Source organism: Schistocerca americana, chromosome 7 (genome assembly GCF_021461395.2).
Source record: "Schistocerca americana isolate TAMUIC-IGC-003095 chromosome 7, iqSchAmer2.1, whole genome shotgun sequence".
In the NCBI taxonomy this organism is placed as follows: Eukaryota; Metazoa; Arthropoda; class Insecta; order Orthoptera; family Acrididae; genus Schistocerca; species Schistocerca americana.
The window spans coordinates 453,478,160-453,490,924 of NC_060125.1; the positions used below are offsets into that span (position 1 = coordinate 453,478,160).

Here is a 12,765-nt window from a genome sequence, read left to right on the forward strand (position 1 = left end):
TATCAAGTACTTTGCCAGTGTAAAATTGAAAATTGTAACAGTGTTCTTTACTTCATCACAATTGACACAATTTGATGCTATACTTGTGTCTCCTTCATTTCAAATATTGCCCGAGTGTAATTCATATTTGGAAGGTTATTACTGACCATTCGATACAAAGTTTTTTGGCAGCTCCCAATCGGTGAATTGAATTTTTGAGAGATGATTTAATGCATCAACTCTTGTACTGTATGTGAAATGCAAAATATCAACAGAATTTAGAAGCAATTTCTATTCATTATCATTAGCGGGAATGTCTGAATAAACAGTGAATCCTGGGACCAATATAAATGTATAAATGCAAGTTTCACCAATCGCATCCACAAAAGCAATCCACACAACCACTTTATTTCATTATTATTTGTTAGCACCCCTGGATTCAAAGGTTTGGAAACCACTGCCATTTGTGTAGCATAAATATTTATTTGTTCACTGTTGCATTCAAATATTTTGTCTGCAACAAAAACTTCACAAAAATCTTTGACTTTTTATGCTTTTGCACATTTTCATCACTTGTAAAAAGCACAATGCTTGGCTGGTGACAGTGAGAATCATCACGTAGTTTGATTTCTTAATGAACCAGTAGACGAATTCTCACTTTCTGAGATGGCACTTGCATTACATGGCGTTGTTTACATGGCATTTGATGGATCACTGTCTTCTCCTTGAGATTTTTTTGCTGCTATGGGCAACAAAGACTTTTGAAAAAAATCACTGTGAAACTAGTATCTGCTTGAACATCTGAGGCTTTCTTTAACTGGTTGTCCCTTGGAGGTTGTCTTCTTAACATACCACACCCAATTACACTCTAACTCAACACAATCAAGTAGCAGCCAGCATGACGAACTGCCGCTTTAGTGGAAAGCTCTGTAAAATCTACTCCAGGCTCAATGTGATAATTAATGCTCAAAAACACATTGTTATAAGGCTTCTAATTTACAATAAAATCCTGATAATCTGATTAAAATATGATATGGAACATATAATACAAAAGTAGTACTTAAAATTACAAAGAATTCTCCTTTTTCCTACCTTAAGAAGTTGGACAGCATTTCTTGTGACAACAAATGAAGGAGGTTCAAGTGCACGAGCAAGGAAGTCTGCAATTGGTGTATTGGCAGGTGCCAACAGCTTTGTATGTAGACACAGTTCCTGTGATACAATAACAAAATACACTGACATGAAATGAATGTATTGATGGAGACAAAATCAGTGAAAATAAAATAACATGAAATCATATCAGTGCAAATCCTTCAGATGTGCTGTATCGCAGTTGGAGAGAAGTGTGTTGTCTTTCCAATTCAAATATGATACCATTTGAATTTTTGCTTCCAGACTGACACAATCATAATTACTGAAGTAATTCTTCATCCTTTAAAGTACCAGTTAAGGTTAACAGTCAAATTTCAGTGGGAATTTCTCTCTTGCTATCTCTATTCCCACCCTCCACCCCCAGCTATGAATATCGTTAATTTTTTTATATGAAGAGTAAGAAGTGGATGAAGTATTAAAAAGGTAGTCAAAATTATCTTTTATTACAACGGTGGTTTGGACAGTTCTCGCAATCACCACGAGAGGTCAGTGTTAGCACAACGAGTTGTTCACGAGATATTCACTGGACTGTTGCCTGTAAACACGCGCCACATCAGTGCTCCTGGAAGAGAGCTGTGACAGTAGCATGGGTTTATTGTTGTTCCCATGTAGTTTGTGAAGATGGGGGGGGGGGGGGGGGGGGGAGAGGGGGGGGGGGGGGGGAAATCGAGATTCAAGCAGTGATTAAGTGTTTTGTAAAGAAAGGTATGAAAGCAAAGGACATTTATGCCGATTTCCAGAATACACTGGGAGACTCTGCTCCTTCATATTCAGCTGTTGCCAAGTGGACAAATGAATTTAAATTTGGTTGGGAGAACTTAGATGATGTTCTGTGCAGTGGTCGGCCACGATGTGTCACTACTCCAGAAACAATTGCAAAAATGGTCATGGAGGATCGCCGACTGAAAGTGCGTGAAATTGCTCACGCTTGCCATATGTCATCTGAAAGGGTATGTCACATTTTAATTGAAGAATTAGAAATGAAAAAATTATCTGCAAGATGGGTGCCATGATTCTTAAGGCTGGATCAAAAACGCTTGAAAATGGACATATCGGAACAATGTTTGGCCCAGTTTATGAGAAACGAACAAGATTCTTTGCACCAGTTTGTGACTAAAGATGAAACTTGGGTGCACTACTATCCCTCATAGACAAAACAACAGTCAAAGCAGTGAAAACAAGCTGATTCTCCACCACCAAAGAAAGCAAAGACAATTCCTTTGGCAAGTAAGGTCATGGAATCAGTGTTCTGGGACGTGATGGGGTTCTGGTTGTAGATTATCTCCCCACTGGGCAAGCAATTAATGGAGAATACTAGGCTAACCTCCTGGACAAATTGCAATAAAAGATACGCAAAAACGGTCAGGTTTAGCAAGGAAGAAAGTCATCTTCCATCAAGACAATGCACGCTCGTACATGTGTCGTCACCATGGCAAAATTACAGGAACTAAGGTATGAATTGTTGGCACACCCGCCTTAATCACCTGATACGGTGCTATCAGACTACCAACAGTTCCCAAAACTGAAAATTTTTCTTGTTGAATGAAGATTCACTTCAAACGAAGAATTGATAGCTGGAGTTGAAAACTATTTTTCAGGCCTGGAGGAAACTCATTTTCAAGATGGCATCAAGGCACTGGAACATTGTTGGACCAAGTGCATTAATCTACAAGGAGTTTACACTGAAAAATAAAAAAAGTTTCAGTGATGTAAGTGCTTTTTTTCTATTACATTCTGAGAACTTTTCAAACCACCCTCACATGTATTACAGCCTCAGGGGATTACCTTATTTAATTACCATATCATAATCAAATTATCTGCATTTGTTGCATTTTATTCATCAACGGGACAGGCCAAGAGAGGTGCATATCTCCCTCAGGCAGTATAGATTGCCTGTATACTCTAACAGCCAAAGAAACACTGATTAGTTGTGGAATTGCCAAATGAATGGCTTGCTTTTATAAATTCTGCAAAAGAACTGGTGACACACATGGTAGTTTCATTTCTAGTTGGACATTACAAATAATTGGTAATGTAACTATCTCCAATTGTCAGAAAATACTTCATAAACAACCTTTCTTCTCCTTTTTCCTGGTCTTTGTCCAGTATTGTTAAGGGTTCAGCTTGTTAACTCTCCAGCCATGGGTAACGCGCATGTGTGCATTCAGCTCTTTCCACACGTTTCCTTGGGCCACTCTATTATTGTGTCAGATATAATTTCTGGGCTTTATGGATGTCAGCAATCTTTTACTTTTGCTCCAGAACATTGAAGCCACTATTTTCGCCCGAATCTTTTTCTGTTTCTCTGGAACATTGGTATTCACATTATATGCATTCTAAAGTCTCATCCGAACATTTACACACATCCAGAAAACATCCCCCAGGCTGAGGTAAGCCAAGTCTCCGCAGTTTCCTTTCTCCTAGGAGTGCCAGTTCTGCTAGGTCTGCAGGAAAGCTTCTGTGAAGTATGGCAGGCAAGAGACAAGGTACTAGCAGAATTAAAGCTGTGAGGATACGTCATGAGTTGTGCTTGGGTAGCTCAGATGGGAGAGCGATTGCCCGTGAAAGGCAAACGTTCCGAGTTTGAGTCTCGGTCTGGCACACTGTTTTAATGCACCAGGAAGCTTCAATTACACATATATTTACTTGCACCAGTAATTCTGTAATGACTTTCGTAAGGCTGTTTATGTAACCTTGCTACAATGTGACGACGAATGAAATCTGGTAAAGATCATTCTCAGAGCATCCAAATATGGATATGTACATTGTGTTCTGTAGACAAAACTGAGACTCATCTGAGACGACAGCACGTTAACACTCCTATGTCCAGTGCTGTCCCTGGGCACACCATGGACAGCAATTGTCTCTCTGCTGCTGAGTCAAAGGAAGCCACAGTGTTTCCCACATTAAGTATGTTAAACATCAATTAAAAATCACCTCTAAATTAGGTTTTTGTTTTAATTCTTACATTCCTTTAATATAATCCCCACAACTGTATATATATATATATATATATATATATATATATATATATATATATAATAGAGGGAAACATTCCACGTGGGAAAAAATATATCTAAAAAGAAAGATGATGAAACTTACCAAACAAAAGCGCTGGCAGGTCGATAGACACACAAACAAACACAAACATACACACAAAATTCTAGCTTTCGCAACCAATGGTTGCCTCGTCAGGAAAGAGGGAAGGAGAAGGAAAGACAAAAGGATATGGGTTTTAAGGGAGAGGGTAAGGAGTCATTCCAATCCCGGGAGCGGAAAGACTTACCTTAGGGGGAAAAAAGGACAGGTATACACTCGCACACACACACATATCCATCCACACATACACAGACACAAGCAGACATTTGTAAAGGCCTTTACAAATGTCTGCTTGTGTCTGTGTATGTGTGGATGGATATGTGTGTGTGTGCGAGTGTATACCTGTCCTTTTTTCCCCCTAAGGTAAGTCTTTCCGCTCCCGGGATTGGAATGACTCCTTACCCTCTCCCTTAAAACCCATATCCTTTTGTCTTTCCTTCTCCTTCCCTCTTTCCTGACGAGGCAACCATTGGTTGCGAAAGCTAGAATTTTGTGTGTATGTTTGTGTTTGTTTGTGTGTCTATCGACCTGCCAGCGCTTTTGTTTGGTAAGTTTCATCATCTTTCTTTTTAGATATATATATATATATATATATATATATATATATATATATATATATATATATATATAAAAAAACAAAGACGATGTGACTTACCAAACGAAAGCGCTGGCACGTCGATAGACACACAAACAAACACAAATATACACACAAAATTCTAGCTTTCGCAACCAACGGTTGCTTCGTCAGGAAAGAAAGAAGGAGAGGGAAAGACGAAAGGATGTGGGTTTTAAAGGAGAGGGTAAGGAGTCATTCCAATCCCGGGAGCGGAATGTCTTACCTTAGGGGGAAAAAAGGACAGGTATACACTCGCGCGCGCACACACACACACACACACACACACACACACACACACACACACACACACACACATATCCATCCACACAAATACAGACACAAGCAGACATATATAAAGGCAAAGAGTTTGGGCAGAGATGTCAGTCGAACCTCCGCTAATTTCAAGTTGCCGCCGCTCATACCTCACCTGTCATTCAATAACATCTTTGCCTTTGTACTTCCGCCTCGACTGACATCTCTGCCCAAACGCTTTGCCTTTATATATGTCTGCTTGTGTCTATATATGTGCGGATGGATGTGTGTGTGTGTGTGTGTGTGTGTGTGTGTGTGTGTGTGTATACCTGTCCCTTCCCCCCCCCCCCCCCCCCCCCCCAAGGTAAGTCTTTCCGCTCTCAGGATTGGAATGACTCCTTACCCTCTCCCTTAAAACCCACATCCTTTCATCTTTCTCTCTCCTTCCCTCTTTCCTGATGAAGCAACCGTGGGGATGCGATAGCTTGTAATTTGTGAGTGTGTTAGTGTGTTTTTTGTCTCTATCAACATACCAACGCTTTGGTTTGGTAAGTTACAGCATCTTTGTTTTTAGATATATTTTTCCCACCTGGAATGTTTTCCTCTACATATATATGGAATTTCTGTACCCCATCTTTCTGTGCCCAGTGTGCCACACGTGAAAGTGTGCAAAAATTTTCTGAATGCATGCAAATCACAGAACTGAGGCAGGATGTGGGAACAAGCCTTGTATTTATCTAATCGAATGTGTGAAACTGCTTAGAAACTACATCCAAGCTGGCCGACACATCAGTCCTCACCGTTAATGCAATAGGTGTATTCGATCCACAGTCACTGCTGTCCCACAAGCAGTGTGCTGCTAAGACATGTGGTTATCTAAACAGGTTATACTTTATATATAACCTGTGCCTGAATATTCAAAGTGATGTTTTCTTCATATTTAAAGACTAAATACTATTTTCATAAAACTTATGCACCAAGGAGAATGATTGACTAATAAAATTAGGTTCAATTTATTCTCAACCAATGTTAAGAAAACACATACAAAATATTAAGTATATTTACGATGGCTTCTACACACCTGCAATGGCATTCTTAGGATCTCTGGGGTTTGATAAGCTTGCAGTCTTTGATACCTCTCACTAGAAAAAAGATGGTAACACACTCCAGGCTGTGTTCGTCCAGCTCGACCAGCACGTTGTTTTGCACATGACTTTGATATCCACATAGGTCGCAATAAGCATACTCCGGAAAGTGCATCAAATGATTTCTAAAAAACAAACATTCACAAATATTTCCTTTAGTTATATAAAAATATACCATAAATATGTGAATAACAAAACAGGAAATGTGATACTTACACTCAATCTCACTGACACTGTAAATGACAGAAATGAAAGAATATTATCCCTGCGCTTTACAGGAAATGAAGCAATATTAATGTACCAATTAAAAAACCAGAAGAATGAATGAAACCTTAAGAAAAGGCACTGAACTGCATACTGAGAAATGAAGACTGTGACCAACTTGCAGAGAAACATGATATCAAAATTATGATACTCAAATACTTGAAAAACAAAAATTCAAACCTACATTAAAGCAAAACTGTGAGAACAAAGACCTATAAAACCCAAAAGAAAGGGAACTTAATTATCTTACCCACTAGTATATATTATTACTCATCATGTAGTATAAGATCTTAAAGAAAGTTTAGAATGAAATTAAAGCTTAAAAAAGTAATTTAGAAAGTGACAAAAAATAAAAAGGATTGAGAATACTTGCATAACAGGGTGTCCCTAGAAGAGTCGTCAAGCACATTTTCTCTGATTTTTCCGCAAATATCTGCAACTTCACTTTTGCAACATGTAGCTAAGTCAACCCAAACAAATACTGCTCTTCATGTCTTTTGCGCAACACTCATTGTTAATGGAAAACATCAATTTATTTCTCCATTACGAACAAAATCATTTTTGAAGTGGTATTTTATGTGTCCCTTCAATAGAATGGTTCCAAATTAGTCTAGTGTGATATTTATTTTGTAAATATGTATTAACAAGGATAGTAAAAGATGAAGAACTAGTACTCCAGCAAAAACTCAGCAGCACTGCTGTGTGGTGCAGTCAGCATAAGCCACAGTGGTGCTGTCTCCTTGCTGGAGTGTTGGTTATTCTCAATATTTTACTGTCCCTTTTAATACATATCAATAAAACAAATGTCACACTAGACTAATTTAGAATCACTATCAAACAGGCACGTGAAACTCAGCTTTAAAAATGATTTTGCTTATAACAGGGAAAATCCGGCACTTTTCATTGCAAAAATGAAATCGCAATCTGCCGAAACATCATACAAAATATACCTGAAGAGTCTTAGGAGGGACACTCAGTATATGCGAGATAGTAAAGAGAAATATGAGAGTCAGCAAAAAGAGGATACGGGGAAAAACTGCAATGAAAGATAAAAATAATAGCATATACTGCTGCTTAAGAATGGTTGGTGTCCTCTTTTGTTTTTGTTTCCAACCTGATACTTCCATTATTGTAAGAAAATACATTTATGAATATAATAGAGGGAAACATTCCACATGGGAAAAATGTATCTAAAAACAAAGATTCTCTAACTTACCAAACGAAAGCATTGGTACGCTGATAGAGACAATAACAAACACAAACACACAAACAAATTTCAAGCTTTCGCAACCCACGGTTGCTTCATCAGGAAAGAGGGAAGGAGAGGGAAAGACGAAAGGATGTGGGCTTTAAGGGAGAGGGTAAGGAGTCATTCCAATCCCGGGAGCGGAAAGACTTACCTTGGGGGGCAAAGGGACAGGTATGATTGTGAGAAGGCACGGGTGTGGATCCAGTCACACCTCAGTTGCAGATTGAAATTAAGAAGCTGGCTGCTTTGAAGTAAGCCTTATCATTGTCATATTGTTTCCTAATCTGTTTAACCTTTAAGTAGAGGTGTGCATCTCAACCCTGAAGCTTTCGACATACAACTTTCAAATTAAAAGTTGTGTCATCTGTTTTGAGTAACTGAATCACTCTTGTAATCAATGGTGCTTATATAGTTTTCATGTGTTGCAGAAGGGCATTTAATAAGAGAGACTGTGTCCATCGTAGTATACAATGTTGTCTGATCCAATAATGGGCAGGATGCAGGGTCGGCCGTCTTGTAATCATTGTCATATTGATTCCTGTTCTGATTTCTTTTGTAAAAGTTTATTCATCTTAAGGTTTAAGTAAAAAAATTGCAAATTTGTTCATTTTGTAAAAAGAAGAAAGTTATGGTTAGATATTGTTAAATAAACAGGTTGTAAACGAAAGTTATATTGGTGGTTTTCCTTAATTCCAGTAAGTACCACATATCATTTGCTGTAGCTACCTCCCCTACATTGTTCTCAAGAGTCAGGTAATAACTGCACAAATTTATCTTTTGGGCTTGTTACTAACAACAATCAGAAAAAATCAATGTATGCATTATTTCAGCATCTACTGTACACACTCACACTACAGTTACAATTGTCAAGTTTATTACTGTTCCAATGCAGCTTACTCTGACATTATATTTAACCCTCGGGGTGGGGTGGGGGGAGATACTTTATGCCCACCTTCTGAAAATATTATAATCTAGTCACAAACTTTATAATTTGAAACTTTGATAAAAATTATTTATCGTTATTACTGATTTATTATACCAGATTCCACAATCATTTTGAATTTCTCAGTAAAACTTAGCTAAAAAATTTAAGTTCTAGTAGCAAATGTGACTTTTAGCAAACAAATATCATTTCTATGTTTTCAAAATCACAATTATTTTTACACACCTATACATCTTTAAAAAGTGTGTTCTAAATAAAACCCAATGACAATTACCAAAACCTGTATTTTTTAAGAATTTTTTGTGGTGGCCATAAAGTACTACTCATCTCTGTATACATATTACGGATAATGCATTGGGATTGCCGAGATTGTGCTAAAAGACATTTTCAGGTTCTGAACCATACTTACATCAGTAGCTATTTAAAAAAGAACACTGTTAGTAAAAGTTAACAACAATTTTTTTTCTTTCCTGGTGGGCAGAAAGTAACCCCCCACCCCCTTGGTAGTACGCATTATGGAAAACGCTTTGGTATTGCTTGGGTCAATCAGTCCCTGACTGGAAGGAATTTCAGAGCAGCTTAGAATAAGGACATAAACCACAACCCAGAAAGCTGTCTTTCACAACAACTTCCAAACACCGCTTTGTACATATCCTTCCAGCACCGTCCAATGGCTTTGACTACACAGCCCATGACCAATTAAGTGAATAACATATCTTTATAAAAAGTTCCCGACAACAAGAGTCAAAAGAAGGCAATTTGATACGCATTTTAGATTTCAGCAATGTCTTCAATACAACTGTCTCAATTTAGTAGCCTTAGTTTCCCTCCAGGTGCAGTAGAATAGTTTAGCTTGTACTTGTAATTCTTGTATTTGATGTTCCATCAACAATGGATAAGGTCTTGAACTGTCATAATGGTGATAGGTAAACCCTATGTCATAATGGTGATAGGTAAACCCTCGGCAGTTTGGTATTACACCTGACATTTTTCTCAATTGTATGCCAATGATACATCACAAAAACTCTGTCCCACTAGTGACCTATAGTTACACTTAAGTTCAAAACCAATTCCATTGAGGATGGCCAGTGAGAAGGTGAATGCCAATTACAGTGGATGGACTCAGAATATTGAGTTAAACATCACTCCGTCCAAATATCTAATTTCTTTAGTCCTAAATGGGACTAAAATCTCCCTCAGATAAAAAAGTCAATGATACATCATCATCATCATTTAAGACTGATTATGCCTTTCAGCGCTCAGTCTAGAGCATAGCCCCCTTATAAAATTCCTCCATGATACCCTATTCAGTGCTAACATTGGTGTCTCTTCTGATGTTAAACCTATTACTTTAAAATCATTCTTAACTGAATCCAGGTACCTTCTCCTTGGTCTGCCTCGACTCCTCCTACCCTCCACTGCTGAACCCATGAGTCTCTTGGGTAACCTTGCTTCTCCCATGCGTGTAACATGACCCCACCATCTAAGCCTGTTTGCCCTGACTGCTACATTTATAGAGTTCATTCCCAGTTTTTCTTTGATTTCCTCATTGTGGACACCCTCCTGCCATTGTTCCCATCTACTAGTACCTGCAATCATCCTAGCTACTTTCATATCCGTAACCTCAACCTTGTTGATACGGTAACCTGAATCCACCCAGCTTTCGTTCCCATACAACAAAGTTGGTCGAAAGATTGAACGGTGCACAGATAACTTAAGTCTTGGTACTGACTTCCTTCTTGCAGAAGAGACTAGATCGTAGCTGTGCACTCACTGCATTAGTTTTGCTACACCTCGCTTCCAGTTCTTTCACTATGTTGCCATCCTGTGAGAATATGCATCCCAAGTACTTGAAACCGTCCACCTGTTCTAACTTTGTTCCTCCTATTTGGCACTCAATCCGTTTATATTTCTTTCCCACTGACATGACTTTCGTATTGGAGATGCTACTCTTCATACCATAGTCCTTACATTTCTGATGTAGCTCTGAAATATTACTTTGAAAACTTTCAATCGAATCTGCCATCACAACTAAGTCATCCGCATATGCAAGACTGCTTATTTTGTGTTCACATATCTTAATCTCACCCAGCCAGTCTATTGTTTTCAACATATGATCCATAAATAATGTGAACAACCGTGGAGACAGGTTGCAGCCTTGTCTTACCCCTGAAACTACTCTGAACCATGAACTCAATTTACCGTCAACTCTAACTGCTGCTTGACTATCCATGTAAAGACCTTTAATTGCTTGCAAAAGTTTGCCTCCTATTCCATAATCTCATAGAACAGACAATAACTTCCTCCAAGGAACCTGGTCATATGCCTTTTCTACATTTATAAAGCATAGATACAGTTCCCTGTTCCACTCATAACACTTCTCCATTAGTGGCCATAAGCTAAAGATCTGGTCCTGACAACCTCTAAGAGGCCTAAACCCACACTAATTTTCATCCAATTGGTCCTCAACTAATACTCGCACTTTCCTTTCGACAATACCTGAGAAGATTTTACCCACAACGCTGATTAAAGAGATACCTCTGTAGTTGTTTCAATCTTTTCTGTTTCCATGTTTAAAGATTGGTGTGATTACTGCTTTTGTTCAGTCTGATGGAACCTGTCCCGACTCCCAGGCCATTTCAATTATCCTGTGTAGCCATTTAAGACCTGACATTCCACTGTACTTGATGAGTTCCGACTTAATTTCATACACCCCAGCTGCTTTATTGCACTGCAATCTATTGACCATTTTCTCCACTTCCTCAAATGTGATCCTACTTCCATCATCATTCCTATCCCATTCTACCTCGAAATCTGAAACATTACTGATCGTATTTTCACCTACATTGAGCAACTCTTCAAAATATTCCCTCCATCTGCCGAAGGCATCCACAAGATTCACCAGCAGTTTTCCTGACCTGTCCAAAACACTTGACATTTCCTTCTTACCTCCCTTTCGAAGACTGCTAATTACACTCCAGAATGGTTTTCCAGCAGCTTGACCCATAGTCTCCAACCTGTTTCCAAAGTCTTCCCAAGATTTCTTCTTGGATGCTGCAATTATCTGTTTGGCTTTGTTTCTTTCTTCAACATAACTTTCTCTGTCTACCTGAGTTCTAGTATGTAGCCATTTTTGATACGCCTTCTTTTTCCTTTTACAGGCTGCCTTGACTGTGTCATTCCACCAAGCTGACTGCTTCATCCTACTTTCACACACTACTGTTCCAAGACATTCTTTATCCACTTCTAGTACTGTGTCCCTGTACCTTGTCCATTCCTTTTCCAATGACTGTAATTGACTACATTCAACTAACTGGTAACTTTCTGAGATCGCTGTTATGTACTTGTGGCTGATTTCCTTATCCTGAAGATTCTCCACTCTCATCCTCCTACATATGGACCTGACCTCCTGCACTTTCGGCCTCACAATCCCAATTTCACTGCAGATTAAATAATGATCAGTGTCATCAAAGAATCCCCTGAATACACTTGTGTCCCTCACAGCCTTCCTGAATTCCTGATCTGTTATTATATAGTCAACGACAGATCTGGTTCCCCTGCCTTCCCAAGTATACCGGTGAATGTTTTTACGTTTAAAAAAGGAATTTGTGATTACTAAGCCCATACTGGCACAGAAATCCAAGAGTTGTTTCCCGTTCCTATTGGCCTCCATATCCTCTCCAAATTTACCCATAACCTTTTCATACTCTTCTGTTCGATTTCCAATCCTGGCATTAAAATCACCCATGAGCAGAACACTGTCCTTGTCCTTTACCCTAACAACTACATCACTGAGTGCCTCATAAAAACTATCCATCTTATCTTGATCTGTCCCTTCCCAATGTGAATATACTGACACAATCCTAATTTTCTTGCTAGACACTGTCAAATCTATCCACATCAGTCGTTCGTTTACATACCTTATTGCAACTACGCTGGGTTCCATTTCTTTCCTGATGTAAAGCCCTACACCCCATTGTGCTATTCCTGCTTTGACTCATGACAGGTAGACCTTGTATTCTCCCACTTCCTCTTCTTTCTCACCCCTTACCCGAATGTCACTAAC

At 38.7% G+C, this 12,765-nt stretch overlaps 1 protein-coding gene across 3 annotated transcripts in view; it reads right to left on the bottom strand.

The window, feature by feature from the left end:
• The window catches only part of LOC124622217 (3'-5' RNA helicase YTHDC2-like), a 302,377-nt gene that overhangs the window by 126,165 nt on the left and 163,447 nt on the right, over window positions 1-12,765 (bottom strand). For all 3 annotated transcript variants that reach the window (XM_047147868.1, XM_047147867.1, XM_047147869.1), the window contains exons 14-15: window positions 6,180-6,368; window positions 1,072-1,191 (exon numbers count right to left, since the gene is read on the bottom strand). In XM_047147868.1, the coding sequence (XP_047003824.1) occupies window positions 1,072-1,191; window positions 6,180-6,368 (309 nt within the window). The remainder of the gene's footprint in view (window positions 1-1,071; window positions 1,192-6,179; window positions 6,369-12,765) is intronic.